The 17465-nt window shown below is 37.9% G+C and overlaps 1 protein-coding gene across 2 annotated transcripts in view; it reads right to left on the minus strand.

Annotated features, from left to right (window-relative positions):
• The window catches only part of nedd4a (NEDD4 E3 ubiquitin protein ligase a), a 67187-nt gene extending 51748 nt beyond the window's left edge, over positions 1 to 15439 (minus strand). The window contains exons 1-5 of one of the 2 annotated variants that reach the window (XM_061881763.1): positions 15174 to 15439; positions 9345 to 9418; positions 5296 to 5374; positions 5178 to 5216; positions 5003 to 5056 (exon numbers count right to left, since the gene is read on the minus strand). In XM_061881763.1, the coding sequence (XP_061737747.1) occupies positions 5003 to 5056; positions 5178 to 5216; positions 5296 to 5374; positions 9345 to 9418; positions 15174 to 15221 (294 nt within the window). In that variant the 5' untranslated portion in view covers positions 15222 to 15439. The remainder of the gene's footprint in view (positions 1 to 5002; positions 5057 to 5177; positions 5217 to 5295; positions 5375 to 9344; positions 9419 to 15173) is intronic. The other variant, XM_061881754.1, reaches the window with a different exon arrangement.
• Between the last annotated feature and the right edge of the window lie 2026 nt (positions 15440 to 17465).

The following is a 17465-nucleotide window of genomic DNA, read 5'->3' on the forward strand; positions in this document are numbered from 1 at the left end:
GAGGAGCTTTTTAACTACCTCGGCAACCTCATCCCCAGAAACGGGAAAGGCCACCACAGATTCCCCAGGCACTGCTTCCTCATAGGAAGACGTGTTGGTGGGATTGAGGAGGTCTTCGAAGTATTCCTTCCACCTATCCACAACATCCGCAGTTGAGGTCAGCAGAACACCATCCACGGTGTTGACAGTGTGCTGAGGCGGCGGATGATGGTCCAGAATCGCTTTGAAGCTGTCCGGAAGACGTTTTCCATGGCTTCCCCTCACAGTAGGTATGGTGTTCTTGGGATGCAACTCAGTATTCTTCTTCCTCCAAACATGATGAGTTGAGTTTATACCAAAATGTTCTATTTTAGTTTCATCTGACCACATGACATTCTCCCAATCCTCTGCTGTATCATCCATGTATCCATTTTGGTATAAACTCAACTCGTCGTGTTTGGAGGAAGAAGAACACCATACCTATTGTGAAGCATGTGGGTGGAAACATCATACTTTGGGGCTGTCTTTCTGCTAAGGGGACAGGAAGATTGATTCGTGTTAAGGAAAGAATGAATGGGGCCATGTATCGTGAGATTTTGAGTCAAAACCTCCTTCCATCGGTGAGAGCTTTGAATGGTTGACCAAATACTTATTTTCCACCATAATTTACAAATAAATTATTTAAAATTCCTACAATGTGTATTCCTGGAATTTTTTTTTCACATTCTGTCTCTCACAGTTGAAGTGTACCTATGATGAAAATTACAGACCTCTGTCATTATTTTAAGTGGGAGAACTTACACAATCGGTGGCTGACTAAATACTTTTTTGCCCCACTGTATATATATATATATATATACACACATGTATACATACACCTGCATATATATATATATATATATATATATATATATATATATATATATATATATATAAAATCAACAGTCACATTCATGCCTACCTGTCATGTAGAGACTGATTTAGACAAAAAGAGAAGAAGAAAGCTGCGTTCAACACAGAAAAAGAGGCTGGCGTCACAACAATTAATTCAGTAAGGAAAGAGGACACACACTGAGACCATACTTGCCAACCCTCCCGGATTTTCCGGGAGACTCCCGAAATTCAGCGCCTCTCCCGAAAACCTCCCGGGACAAATTTTCTCCCGAAAATCTCCCGAAATTCAGGCGGAGCTGGAGGCCATGCCCCCCTAGCTCTATGAGGACCTGATTGACGTGTCTGAGCGCGTGTCTGCCCAATGACGTTATAACTGTGGAACGATCGAGCGCGAGTTCTTGGTTTCTTATGTGGGTTTATTGTTAGGCAGTTTCATTAACATCCTCCCAGCGCAGTAACAACACACAACAACAACAGTTACGTTTACGTTTAACACTCTACCGTAAGGCAGTTCGTCTGCCATAAACAGCACGTGACATTCTTAAACAGGACAATACTGCCATCTACTGTACATGATGCACTACAACACCTCCAGGCAACTTCAACCCTCTAATCCTCCTCCATTCACATCCCATTTCCCCGGATTGTAAATAACCTAATGTAAATAATCAAATGTATTTCTAATGTATATACTTGTTCTTATGCTATCTGAACTCACTATGTTCTCTGCTCGCTGTACATATCCTACTAAGTCAGACCTACACTGTTTCAATGTCAATTTCTCTGTTGATGCAATTGTTGATGACTGAAGTACTGATATCAACCAAAGCTCCTCATCCCACCCCCCGGATTGTAAATAATTCAATGTATATACTATGATGATGAACTTGTTTGGTGACTGTATTATGCTAATAGTATATATTTGTATCATGAATTGATTAACGTGGACCCCGACTTAATCAAGTTGAAAAACTTATTGCAGTGTTACCCTTTAGTGGTCAATTGTACGGAATATGTACTGTACTGCCCCACCCCCGACCACGCCCTCCACCCCCCCCCTCCCGAAATCGGAGGTCTCAAGGTTGGCAAGTATGACTGAGACAAAGGTTCCACATGCTGTATACACATAACAAAAAACAAATATCAGGTATTTAAAAAGGTTTAGTGCAGTTATGACAATAAAAACATACAAAAAACATACATTCAGAAGACACAATTGGACCTGTTACATTAAGAATCCACTCAAATTTCAATATATATAAAGTCAACTTTTGCCAAAGGGTGCTATTTGCTGTTTTCTCTTGTTTTGATTGAACCTAACCTTTCCGGTCCAGGGCAGTTTGTTTGTGGTTTGCACATTATAGTTACATAACTAAACTAAGAATATGCTGCATTTTTAAAGAACTTTTTTTTCTCAAGAACTGCTAGATTCTGACAGTGACAGAGAAGCATCACAAGGTAACAAAACCTTGGAAGACAAAAAAATAATTGCAAAGCCAAATGTCCTGTAATATTTCTGCTCTGAACCTGATTAACAAAATTATCCTATTAACACAAACAAACAAGCCAGTATGCTACAAACCCTGTTTCCATATGAGTCGGGAAATTGTGTTAGATGTAAATATAAACAGAATACAATGATTTGCAAATCATTTTCAACCCATATTCAGCTGAATATGCTACAAACACAACATATTTGATGTTCAAACTGATAAACTTTTCTTTGCGTGCAAATAATCATTAACTTAAGAATTTGATGCCAGCAACACGTGACAAAGAAGTTGGGAAAGGTGGCAATAAATACTGATAAAGTTGAGGAATGCTCATCAAACACTTATTTGGAACATCCCACAGGTGTGCGGGCTAATTGGGAACAGGTGGGTGCCATGATTGGGTATAAAAACAGCTTCCCAAAAAATGATCAGTCTTTCACAAGAAAAGATGGGGCGAGGAACACCCCTTTGTCCACAACTGCGTGAGCAAATAATCCAACAGTTTCAGAACGTTTCTCAAAGTGCAATTGCAAGAAATTTAGGGATTTCAACATCTACGGTCCATAATATCATCAAAAGGTTCAGAGAATCTGGAGAAATCACTCCACGTAAGTGGTATGGCCGGAAAACAACATTGAATGACCGTGACCTTCGATCCCTCAGTTGGCACTGTATCAAAAACCAACATCAATCTCTAAAGGATATTACCGCATGGGCTCAGGACCACTTCAGAAAACCACTGTCACTAAATACAATTTGTCGCTACATCTGTAAGTGCAAGTTAAAGCTCTACTATAAAAAGCGAAAGCCATTTATCAACAACATCCAGAAACGCCGCCGGCTTCTCTGGGCCCGAGATCATCTATGATGGACTGATGCAAAGTGAAAAAGTGTTCTGTGGTCTGATGTTTCCACATTTCAAATTGTATTTGGAAATATTTGACATCGTGTCATCCGGACCAAAGGAGAAGCGAACCATCCAGACTGTTATCGACGCAAAGTTCAAAAGCCAGCATCTGTGATGGTATGGGGGTGCATTAGTGCCCAAAGCATGGGTAACTTACACATCTGTAAAGGCACCATTAATGTTAAAAGGTAAATACAGGTTTTGGAACAACATATGCTGCCATCTAACCGCCATCTTTTTCATGGACGCCCCTGCTTATGTCAGCAAGACAATGTGTTACGACAGCGTGGCTTCGTAAACAAGAGTGCGGGTACTTTCCTGGCCCGTCTGCAGTCCAGACTTGTCTCCCATCGAAAATGTGTGGTGCATTATGAAGCGTAAAATACAACAGCGGAGACCCTGGACTGTTGAATGACTGAAGCTCTACATAAAACAAGAATGGGAAAGAATTACACTTTCAAAGCTTCAACAATTTGTTTCCTCAGTCCCCAAACGTTTATTGAGTGTTGTTAAAAGAAAAGGTGATGTAACACAGTGGTGAACATGCCCTTTCCCAACTACTTTGGCACGTGTTGCAGCCATGAAATTCTAAGTAGCTGAGATAGGCGCCAGCGCCCCCCGCAACCCCAAAAGGGAATAAGCGGTAGAAAATGGATGGATGGATATTATTTGCAAAAAAAAAAAAGAACTTTAAGAGTTTGAACATCAAATATCTTGTCTTTGTAGTGCATTCAATTGAATATGGGTTGAAAAGAATTTGCAAATCATTGTATTCCGTTTATATTTACATCTAACACAATTTCCCAACTCATATGGAAATGGGGTTTGTAATATGGCCTTCTATCACAAACAGATGCAGAAAACAAAAGCCACATGCATGCTTTTCATGACAGAACTATTAAACTACAGTAAACAACCCTTCACAAAACATCACTATAACCTGAATTCAACACCAGCCCATGTGATACAATAATCCTTTTATTTTTTCTCCATGCCTGAAGGCAGTGCAGTGTGTGTCAGGATGTTTTTCAAACTGCCAGATTTGCCCCTATTGACTGTACAGCACTGAATAATAAGGTATCCCAGTTGCCAAACCATATGTTGTACATTGTGGGAAAATAAGGGCCACTTAAACTTCCACAGACAGTCCAACCTAATTTAACCTTCAAAAGGGGCCATTCGTCTAAAGAAAACATATTCCTCACATTCATTTGCATAGTGCAAAAGCATTTTATTGTTGAGGGCAAGTACAGATTAATATTGTACACTATGTAAAACGATCCTGTCTGTAAACCCTTTCAAACATGTCTAATATGCTCAATGCTTTGTAGCTGTCAGCAGCGTAACTATCGAATGAGACATACAGTACTTTTCTGCTGCATTGAGGTTGTTAACATTGATTTATATATTTTTCAATTGTCCGCAGTTTTTGACATCAGCCTGTCTTACAATGGACAGCCTGTCCACATAATTTCAGCACAGTATTATAGATGATGTGATAATAAACCTAAACAACCTAGTAAATAATTAACGTTAAGGCTGTGTGTAAGAGAACTGTATGATTAAATGTACGACTCTCTTAGCACGAGATTTTCATTTCGAACATCACTACGATATATACGCAGAAACACACAGGCGCGTACAAAGCAGCACACATTGTGCAACATTCCACAGATCCAAGCGCTCAACTATTTTAGAGTTGCAAGCTGCAACAATATGAATCACTTACCAGGCGGTTCTCATCAAACACTTCCAGCAGGAGGCGGTGCTTTGTGGGATGCACCTAAAATATAAAGAATACCTTAAACCATACTGATTTACTGTTTGCAGCAATGATACACATTCAGTTAGGCTAAAGGTTCAAACTCAAGTATTTCATGGTTGAAGCACACATTTCCACTTACTCTGAAATAGAATTCTTCATTCCATTTTGGATCCAAAGACTTGGGAGATGTGAAAAAAGTGAGATTGACATGAGCACATTTAAAAGGAACAGTGGCAAATGTGTCTGTTTTCTGGCACCTTTTTAACGGTTTTAGTCTGGACACTTGCAATAGCTCCACTTAGAGGATCATACAGGGACAGTTTTGTATATGGATCACTGCAAAAGAAAAATGAAATATATTTAAAATGGGGCCATGAAGCCATTATCCATTTGCAAAGGATAGTTATTTATAAATGCTCAATAACTGTTTCCAAATATGAAATCTATCAAGTTCTGCTGACCAAAGTCACATTATCGTAATAGTTATGGCTTCGCTATTTTAAGCTTCAGTCAAAACGTGCTGTAAATGTAATTTCGAAACACTTTGGGGCATTTGACACATATTAAATCCCATTTCGTCATATAATTTTAACCCCTTATTTTGCCAATTATAAGACTACTGTCAAACATGTAGTAACCACTATAGATATGTAGATTGGGTGCCATTTTGAGCCAGGCTTTGCGGTGGTTGGAGCCACGACGAACTCACATGTTGAAGTTGGATATGGTGGGAAGCGCTGATTGGTAAACACAAGGGATGAGGCGTTAGTAACAGTGAGGATTCTTTGAGACGGTGAAATCAGAGAGCACTTCTTGCTGATTCATTGAAGGAGTGTTTGCTCATTGGGGCGGTGTAAATTTGACGGGTATGCAGACGAAAGTGTGTAAATACAATTTATTTGCTAACGTCCGTAGTAGATTTACGTAAACCGCAAGCAAGTGTCATTCTTACTCACTATTATTTATTAAGATATTCAACTTAAATAATATGGAAGAAAGCCATTAATGACAAGAAACTGTAAACATCAAATGAGACTCCATCTATCGACATCTAGCACCATGGCAACAAATATTTATATACAGAGTAAAATCAATTATTCCGGGATACAAATTAAGTGGCCCTTGTTAACAAGAGAGGCTGCGTCTCAAGCAATTGGATGGCTGAGTTCTTTCAGCAGCTAAAATATTGCAGCAAACTGATTCCGCCTTTCCACATAAACGTTTAGTGCTTTACCCATCACTCAAATGAATTTCAAATGTCAAAGAGCTTTAAGAGAACATATGTAATACCAACTTTTAGGTATTCAACAAAATGATTTAATTAAAAGGGGCTATTGGCAAACTGTACGTGGATGCGTGGAGGGCGCTCACTTTCTTATATGTTTTAAGTATTATTATCCGTCCTCTACTGGCTTTTAGCACTTAATGACAAACTAAAAACTATGCAACACACACTTGGCGGGCACACTAGCTTTGCGTGTGGTCAGCTGATGATAGCAAGTTAACAAAGTTTAGCAAAGAGATGGAATGATAAACGCTACTGAGGAAAACTGCGTTAAAACTCCCGGCCGGTTTAAATTAAAATTATCAAAGAACCTTGATTGACAACTGAATTTTGATAAATTCAAGGACTGACTGGTTCCAGCATGGCAACTTAAATACTAACATGAAAACAAGAAACATTACCATGGTTTCCCGTTAAGAAACAACATAACCCAATCTGATCATTTTTTTACTCAGGGGTATATGAGAAGGAAGTGATTTTATGGTACATTCAAGGACTGCTGAACAGAGTAGGACACAAAAAAGGCCCTCCAGAAATAGTAAAGATTAATATTAATTGATTTTATTTGTTACAGACTTCTTTTTCCAATTAATATTAAATTGCTACAGTACAAACCAATATTTCAAAAGAATAAAAGCTTAGACATTTGATAAAATACAATGACTAAAACACGTAACAAATGAAGGAAGAATTAATTCCAAAGAAAAACAGCATGGGGTCCATCGTCTGGCGGTGGTTAGGCTTCAAGCGGGAATATGTCGAATAGACAACTTTAATTTGTCATGTGTGGGGCACAAGCGTTTCTCTCAAAAGTAGCATTACTGCTAATATGTAGCATCATTTGAAAAGTCACCTGCTAATAACTTTAATAAATACAGTTTTGGTAAATTGACTTAGTTGTGATTTCCTTCTCTGCATGAAAGTTTAAAAGTAGCATATATTAGTGCAGTATGAACAAGAATGTTTTAATGTAGACACATAGAATCATCGTACTGCTGTGATTATATGTATCCAGTGTTCATTCAAGGCTAAGGCAAAATACCGAGAAATATATTGTATATCGCGATATGGCCTGAAAATATCGCGGTATTAAAAAAAGGCAATATCGCCCAGCCCTAGATGCAACCCTCAAGTTGCTGGCACGGTCGCTTTACCAACCGAGCCACGCCGCCCCAAATTCGTCTAACAGTGTGTCTATTTTATTGATATACAAACGCCGTTTCCATATGAGTTGGGTAATTGTGTTAGATGCAAATATAAACGGAACACAATGATTTGCAAATCCTTTTCAACTCATATTCAATTGAATGCACTACAAAGACAAGATATTTGATGTTCAAACTTAAACTTTATTTTTTTTGCAAATAATAATTAACTTAGAACTTCATGGCTGCAACACGTGCCAAAGTAGTTGGAAAAGAGCATGTTCACCACTGTGTTACATCACCTTTTCTTTTAACAACATTCAATAAACGTTTGGGAACTGAGGAAACTAATTGTTGAAGCTTTGAAATGGAATTCTTTCCCATTCTTGCTTTATGTAGAGCTTTAGTCGTTCAACAGTCAGGGGTCTCCGCTGTTGTATTTTACGCTTCATAATGCGCCACACATTTTCGATGGGGTACAGGTCTGGACTGCAGGCGGGCCACGAAAGTACCCGCACTTTTGTTTACGAAGCCACGCTGTTGTAACACGTGCTGAATGTGGCTTGGCATTGTCTTGCTGACATAAGCAGGGGCGTCCATAAAAAGACGGCGGTAAGGCAGCATATGTTTTTCCAAAACCTGTATGTACCTTTCAGCATTAATGGTGCCTTCACAGATGTGTAAGTTACCCATGCCTCGGGCACTAATGCACCCCCATACCATCACAGATGCTGGCTTTTAAACTTTGCGTCGATAACAGTCTGGATGGTATGCTTCCCCTTTAGTCCGGATGACACAACGTCAAATATTTTCAAAAACTATTTAAAATGTGAACTCGTCCGACCACAGAACACTTTTCAACTTTGTATCAGTCCATCTTAGAGGATCTCGGGCCTAGAGAAGCCGGCGGCGTTTCTGGATGTTGTTGATAAATGGGTTTTGCTTTGCATAGTAGAGCTTTAACTTGCACTCACAGATGTAGCGACAAACTGTATTTAGTGACAGTGGTTTTATTAAGTGTTCCTGAGCCCATGTGGTGATATCCTTTAGAGATTGATGTCGGTTTTTGATACAGTGCCATCTGAGGGATCGAAGGTCACAGTCATTCAATGTTGGTTTCCTGCCATGCCGCTTACATGGAGTGATTTCTCCAGATTCTTGGAACCTTTTGATGATATTATGGGACGTAGATGTTGAAATCCCTAAATTTCTTGCAATTGCACTTTGAGAAACGTTGTTCTTAAACTGTTTGACTATTTGCTCACGCAGTTGTGGACAAAGGGGTGTACCTCGCCCCATCCTTTCTTGTGAAAGACTGAGCATTTTTTGGGAAAATGTTTTTATACCCAATCATGGCACCCACCTGCTCCCAATTAGCCTGCACACCTGTGGGATGTTCCAAATAAGTGTTTGATGAGCATTCCTCAACTTTATCAGTATTTATTGCCACCTTTCCCAACTTTTTTGTCACGTGTTGCTGGCATCAAATTCTTAAGTTAATGATTATTTGCACGCAAAGATAAGTTTATCAGTTTGAACATCAAATATGTTGTGTTTGTAGTATATTCAGCTGAATATGGGTTGAAAATGATTTGCAAATCATTGTATTTCATTTATATTTACATCTAACACAATTTCCCAACTCATATGGAAATGGGGTTTGTAAAAAAACAATAATTACTTGGTCAAAAGATTTCAGTGTGTGCTAACTATTTTTTGAGCACATTCAAAAATTCCACAATTATAGTGATAAAAGTGATAATTTTGGTTACGATAACCGTAATACAAGTGTAATCTTTTTCCACACAAATTTTGTGTCTTTATGGGATTATTGTACATATACAGTAATGATAGGAAATACCCCAAAGAAAATTACCTTGCTCCTAGTATATCCTTTTTGGCCAGCTTGATCCCTGCAATAACTTTCACTTTCAGGATTCTGCATTCACTCTATAAAAAATACAGAAAAACACAATGGAGTTGTAAATGTGATATATCAATTCAATTAATTGAAAAAGGTGGATCAATTACATGACAAGTATATCTGACAAGTATGTTTGTGTGTCCAAGTGCATTATTTCATGTTTAGGTCACGTAATCAACTCAAGCCATGGTTAACATTACTCTTTAAAATTGATTAATGTAAAAAGGAAATCACTACATTTAAATATTTTTTTTCTAATATTTTGACAGTTGGAGCCCCCAAAAAGTGAGGTAACACACCTACAAGTGTCATTTGAATAATAATAACCTTAAGATAAAATATTGCGGCATATTTTCATATTCTAAAGTTTTCAGACAAACAGAATTGTACAAATACATATACATTAAAAGCCGTTAAGGATAAGTAAAAAATATTGGCAATTTTTAAGTATAGTAGTTATTGGACTTCAATATTGATTACTATCTTCATTCAGGAATGCCTTTGCCACCAAAACGTTGTAGACCCGACATTAAAATGTATTATTTTACTTGGAGGTGAATAACCAGTAGGGGTGTAACGAGTATTGATTCTTATTCCTTAGAGTCAACTACATCAATTTGTGCTTGGCAATTTTGCCTTCTGAAAGATAGATTTCGATCCAACATCGTTTTAAAAGGAAATCCATCAATTTTTAGTACAAAAAGCAAAACATTGTATTTGAATCGTCCATCTTTATATGAAGTTTAACACTTTCAATGATAAATACATAAACGTTATGCATTTCTGTCTGTTCATCTATGGCATCATCGCCATCAGTCTGCAAAATAAGAATGTTGGATAGCTACGGTGGCTGTGAAAGGTCACAACAAATTGCAAAAGCAACAAGACAATATCATAAATTAAAACACAACTTTTCGCTACAGCATGATTGTAAAAGCCACAATAAATACAAACGCCACAACACAAAAATATACAGGTGGAGCACAACCTTAAACCACAAGGGCCGCAACAGACATGACAAGTGACAGCATAGCAAGTTACGACAAACATAGTATATTCGTATTATTAAAAAAGTGAAAATTGTTTATCTTGATAAAAAAGTGGTCACACCTCACTTACTTTTCCAACTTCATTCATTACATCGTTTTCAGTCTCTGGAAGTCGGTGAGTAGCCAAAACTTCTCCGCTGTCACTTCCGTTTTGTCTCTATTTTGTTGTGTTTCGGCGTATAGTTTTTGTGTTATGGATTTATGTTATTGTGTTGCAGCGTTTGTTTTGACTTTTCTCTGCTACGGCAGCTGTTTATTAAAATGAGAGTAGTTGCTGGTCAAACCAATTCCCATTTAACCTGAAAATATTTGGGACCACAAACTTTTTTAAATTATTGTATTTTGTATTTGTGTTATTTCTATGTAAAAAAAAAAAAAAACAACAGTAAAAGTAGCAGGTAAAAACCTACTGGTAAATCAACCTGAAGGATGTTGGTTGTACTTTATTTTTTATATTAATATTGTATTACATATATCAGAATTAGCAGGTAAATCTATTGTTAAAATGTTGTATACTGTTATTTTTGGGGGAAAATGTATTAAATGTTGAAATCTACAGCAATATATGTTTCCTCTTGTTAATTCAATCTAAGGTGTTGGTTGCACTTTATTCAAATAAGATGTAAATCCATTAGCCATTAGTTGTTGTTTACTTGCTTGTTTGTAGCCATAATTCCTTTATACATAATTAACTTACAATAAATAACAGGAATATAAGAAATTTCCCCTGCAGTCTCCAATATCCAGTATTTATTTCACAATCAGAATGGCTGATTTTTTTTTGTGCTAAAAATTTACTGAATCGATTTCAATTGTTTCCGATTGTATCCTTCCATTAAAAAAAAAAAAAAAAACACCGTCCCTGAATCGTATCGGAAGCCACAAATTCTGAATTGAATTGTTGTTAAAATGAATCATTCCACCCCTAATAAACAGACATGTTTTACTTAAGCAATATGGATAAAATCCTGACAGTTTCTTGCATATAATTTTACATTAATTGAAAACATAAACTACTCTGAAGTGCAGATATTACCTTTTTCATTGTTAATGTATGTCATTATGATAGTTTCAATTATATTTTAGATGATCTTATTCTTTATCTTATAATACAAATTAATTGACTCATTTTTTGGGGTTCCCAATTATTACCTACTTTTGAGAAGTGTTATGATTGTATTGTAATTGTAAAATGATTGTTATATTATTTGTATAACTGTATATTATTGTATTTTTTTTAGGAGGCCAGGAAGAATAGCAGCAGCTTGTGCTGCAGATGATGGGATCCTAATAAATAAAAATGACATAAATTATATTTTGACAAATGTATGGGTGGTGCTAGGGCTGCAGCAACTAATCGATTAAAATAGATAATAAAAATAGTTGGCGATTAATTTAGTCATCAATTCGTTGGATGTATGCAATGCGCATGCGCTGAGGCTTTTTTTTCCCCTTTCTTTCTTTCTTTCCTAAACATTTATTTATAAACTGCAACATTTACAAACAGCTGAGAAACAAGAATCAAAATAAGTACAAAAACAGTACAAAACAGCACCAGGGTGAGGTGGCAGTAAGCCAGCCAATAGTGTCATGTGAGCTCACGTGACCACGCAGTCTCATTTGCTTGGAAACATTGGGAAAATGGCGGAAAACAGTACCGATAGTTCGGCGCAGGAACATCTGGAGGTTAATGCTGCAATTGAGAAAAGTGTACGACCTAAGTCGTCAAAAGTGTGGGAAGACTTCACTTTAAACTCTGTAAAGAAGACCGTTTCCTGCATGGCACGGAAATACTACATCGCTTCGGGAGCACCTGAACAGGAAGCAAGTACAGTTGTGATCAAAATTATTCAACCCCCACACAGTTTTGGTGTTTTAGCAAGTTGGACATTTATTCCATAATTTGTTTAAAATAAAGATGCATTAAATAGACAAATGCAACTTGAATTACAACATTGTATTTTGTAACATACCAAACAGTGTCATTTCTCTTAATATCTCATTGACAAAATTATTCAACCTCTTGAATATCATAACTCTTAAGAACAGAATTTGAATAAGGTATTTTCAATCAGGTGTTGAAAACACCTGTAGATGTGATTAGAACCATAACGAGCAACATTTAAACTGATTGAAAAAGACTGTGACGCTCAGCTTCTTGTAGATGGTCAATTGTGTATTTGCAACATGGTGAAGTCCAGGGAGTGGTCAAAGAAGTCAAGAGAGGAGGTAATTTCTCTTCATAAGAAAGGATATGGATATAAGAAAATATCAAAGACATTACACATTCCAAGAGACACAGTTGGGAGCATAATTCGCAAATTTAAAGCCAAAGGCACACTGGAAACACTACCTGGACGTGGTAGAAAGAGGATGCTGTGTGCGTATAGTGGTGAAAAATCCCCCGAGTAACAGCTGAGGAACTACAACAGGACATTGCAGAGGGGGTGACGCAGGTTTCGTCCCAGACGATAAGGCGCGCACTACGAGATGAAGGCCTCCATGCCAGAACTCCCAGGCACACCCCACTTCTGACTACCAGGCACAAGGAAAATAGACTCCAGTATGCCAAAAATCATTTGGACAAACCCCAAAAGTTTTGGGAAACTGTTCTATGGAGTGATGAGACAAAACTGGAACTCTTTGGGCCTATGAATCAACGTTATGTCTGGAGGAGAAAAAAAATCAAGCTTACAAAGAGAGGAACACCTTTCCTACTGTTAATCATGCTCTGGGATGTTTCTCTGCCTCAGGTACCGGGAATCTCCAGTGCGTTCAAGGCATTATGAATTCTATTTCCTACCAGCATATATTAGCTGCAAATGTCATGAAGTCAGTGACGAAGCCGAGGCTTGGGAGACGTTGGACCTTCCAACAGGACAACGATCCCAAACATAACTCCAAATCAACATCAGAGTGGTTGCAGAAGAAGGGCTGGAAGACTCTGGAGTGGCCTTCACAGTCGCCAGACCTAAATCCTATAGAAAACCTGTGGTGGGACTTGAAGAAGGCAGTTGCAGCACACAAGCCCAAGAATATGAATGAACTGGAGGCCTTTGCCCAAGAGGAATGGGCTAAAATACCTGTAGATCGTTGCAAGAAGCTTGTGTCCGGTTATGTATCACGTTTGAAGGATGTAATTACTGCCAAAGGGTGTTCTACTAAGTACTAAAGATGCATGTAACTATTAAGAAAAATGTCCTTTTTTGGTATTTTGTAAAATACAGTGTTACAATTTAAGTTGCATTTGTCTATTTGACACATCTTTATTTGATATGACTATAAACAAAATACGGAATAAATGTCCAACTTGCTAAAACACCAAAATTCTGTGGGGGTTAAATAATTTTGATCACAACTGTAAGAGCCATGGATGAAGGGAAGAACTCACGGTATGTAACTTTTTCACTCCATAGTCCGAGTACATTTATCCGTTGTGTCCGTCTTTGTGTCTTTTTAATATGTAGTTAACGAGGAGATTTTATTTCAGAAAGTGCAGCAGCAACTGTTGTGTATTAACTTTCAGAGTGTTGGGAACTTTTTGGATAGTTTGACCTCTTCATTTTTTGTGTTGTTTTGAGTCGCAACAGGCATTCACAAGTTCAGCTTTTTTGTGAGTAGCATTAACGTTATCCCTTTGTTGCAACGCGGGGCTGATAATGTGTCTCTGGCATATTTGACTCCGTTTTGAGAGAGAGAAAACGCACGGACTGACAGAAATATCTCAGGTTGGTTTCATAATGGATCAATGTAGCCGGACCCGATTAAGCTATATAAGTATATTTAGATTTGAGTGACGCTTTAGTATAACTAACTGGTTGTCCGATGGCACAACCAGTGGTAAAACAAAGCATTCATCTTTTAGTCAATTATAAAACGATCAATCAATGTTTACTTATATAGCCCTAAATCACTAGTGTCTCAAAGGGCTAAAACGATGTATTCTATTTTAAAAATGACAAGCATAAACTTCTTATCAAAAGCTAAAACAGGTCTTGTTGAATTTGAAATTAGATGCAAAAGTCAAGATTGGGAAGCCAGAAAACGTCAGGGGTTTGACTGTGCACAACTGAAATGAATGTTATTTGAAAAGTCTAAAAAAATGTTTTACATTTTGTAAATATTTATTTATTTATGTTACCTTTATTATTATACAATTAAACATATTTCCGATTATAATTTAAAAAACATGTCCAGAAAGGAAAAGTCAGCACACACACTTTTTAGACATCCACTTACATTTTCATTGGCACAGGTAAAGTACCATATGCCATAAGTAGTGAGTCATTTGTGTCATGTGCACTCTTTGCAAGTACACGACGTGACACCCCCGTATCACGTTTGGGAATCATTACATTTCGCAATCGACCTCTGTTCTCATATTGTTATTAACAGGCAGCATTGGCATGCAAGTGTGTGTACGTGCATGCATGTGATTGTGCGCGTGAGAGCAGAAACAGGAAGTAGCCTTTGGCTGTTCAAGACGTTGTACGTCAGAAATATCGACTGTTGCGTCCCCGCCTCGAGAGACTGTCTAAAGAAACCGCAAATCCTATCTTTCAGCTAAAGTTATGTCAACTTGTTAAGTCAACAATATGCAACCATTCGTGTCAAGTTGGAATACAACACACGATATCAAGTTCGTGAAAAAGTAGCTAATTCTAACTTCAGCGGTAACTTGCTAGCAAGCCAGCTGGAGATCAGGTCACGTGATAAAGTCAGCAGTATCTACCTCGTTTTCTGTCGGAAGTCCTCGGACCTGTAACGATATGGTTGCCATACTATCCAAACCTTTCGCCTCCCTAAGGAAGAGAACAGGTAAATGACCCTTGTTGTGCTAGCAGTACTCTCCCGCGCTTTGTAGTAGGAACTGGCACTGGCGTTATGATTTCGTCCGTATGTTTACGCTGGTTGCGCTTCAATTTAGAAGGCGAGCAAACTGCGACACGGCGGTCACTCCCTCTATGCGTTCTCTCCGCCTCCCTCCTTCTCTGCCTCCGCCTTCTCCTCTATGACGTCCTCCTTTCATTCCATTGGGGAAAAAAATCACTGAGGCCACCTCTATACATCCGTCCATTTTCTACCGTTTGTCCCTTTTTTGGTCGCAGGGGGTGCTGGAGCCAATCTCAGCTGCATTCGGCCGGAAGGCAGTGTACACCCTGGACAAATCGCCATCTCATCACAGGGCCAACACAGATAAGACATCTTTAAGATTAACCCCGGGGTTGGGAGAGGGGTGTGGTTGGGGGCGGGGCGTTGTTGGGGGCGCGGTTAAGAGGGGAGGAGTATACTTACAGCTATCGATCCATCCATCCATTTCCTACCGCTTATTTCCTTTGGTGCCTATCTCAGCCATAATGGGGCGGAAGGCAGCGTACACCCTGGACAAGTCGCCAGTATGTGTAGAAATCTTTATGTATAATTGAATCACTAATTTATTTTTCAACAAGTTTTTAGTTATTTTTATATCTTTTTTTCCAAATAGTTCAAGAAAGACCACTACTAATGAGCAATATTTTGCACTGTTATACAATCTAATAAATCAGAAACTGATGACATAGTGCTGTATTTTACTTCATCTTTTTTTTTTCAACCAAAAATGCTTTGCTCTGATTAGGGGGTACTTGAATTAAAAAAATGTTCACAGGGGGGTACATCTCTGAAAAAAGGTTGAGAACCACTGCTCTAAAAGCCGTAGATATTATTGTCACATATGCATGCACAGTAGATGGCAGTATTGTCCTGTTTAAGGATGTCACAACGTTGCTGTTTACGGCAGACGAACTGCTTTACGGTAGACGAAAACGTGACTGCTGTTGTTGTGTGTTGTTGCCAACTGTGTGTCGGTTGAGGTGGGCGGGGTTTGGTGGTAGCGGGGTGTATAATATAAGCAGTAAGAGTCATGGATGCATTGCATTCTGGGTAATTCTTATGTTGCGTTTATAATGTGTTACGGAGCCGATGTTCTCCAGAAATGTGTTTGTCATTCTTGTTTGGTGTGGGTCCACAGTGTGGCACATATTAATAAGAGTGTTAAACTTGTTTGTATCACAACCTTCAGTGTAACTTGTATCACCCAGCATTCCTTCCATTCTCATCCATGTGACGATAGCAGCAGTGAAATGCATGTGTCTATTGAAAGTTAATTCAAGCCTTCAGTGCTGAAATAAATAACCATAATAATGTTTTTTTTTCATACGTGCTCTTAGTGATGGTATCCTCACATCACCCTATTCAAGGAAATACGGTAACATATATTGTAAATTAGTACAGTACTATTTAAATAAAACTGACTTGGTCCTTTAGACCAATGGTTCTCAACCTTTTTTCCGTGATGTACCCCCTGTGAACATTTTTTAAATTCAAGTACCCCCTAATCAGAGCAAAGCATTTTTAGTTGAAAAAAAGAGATAAAGAAGTAAAATACAGCACTATGTCATCAGTTTCTGATTCTATAACAGTGCAAAATATTGCTCATTTGTAGTGGTCTTTCTTGAACTATTTGGGAAAAAAGATATACAAATAACTAGTGATTCAATTATAAAGATTTCTACACATAGAAGTAATCATCAACCTAAAGTGCCCTCTTTGGGGATTGTAATAGAGATCCATCTGGATTCATGAACTTAATTGTAAATATTTCTTCACAAATAAATACATCTTGAACATCAATATTTATGGAACATGTCCACAAAAAATCTATCTGTCAACACTGAATATTGCATTGTTGCATTTCTTTTCACAGTTTATGAACTTACATTCATATTTTGTTGAAGTTTTATTTAATAAATATATTTATAAAGGATTGTTATATTGTTGCTATTTTTAGAATATTTTTGAAAAATCTCACGTACCCCTTGGCATACCTTCAAGTACCCCCAGGGGTACGCATACCCCCATTTGAGAACCACTGCTTTAGACCATGTTTGGAAGTGTTAATAAAGTATAGGCAATACGGCAAAATAAGGATGATACATTTATTTTAATAATATATACGCAACTTTTATTGTCTAAATAGCAGTGT

This window comes from Nerophis ophidion, linkage group LG02 (assembly GCF_033978795.1).
Source record: "Nerophis ophidion isolate RoL-2023_Sa linkage group LG02, RoL_Noph_v1.0, whole genome shotgun sequence".
Taxonomy (NCBI): Eukaryota; Metazoa; Chordata; class Actinopteri; order Syngnathiformes; family Syngnathidae; genus Nerophis; species Nerophis ophidion.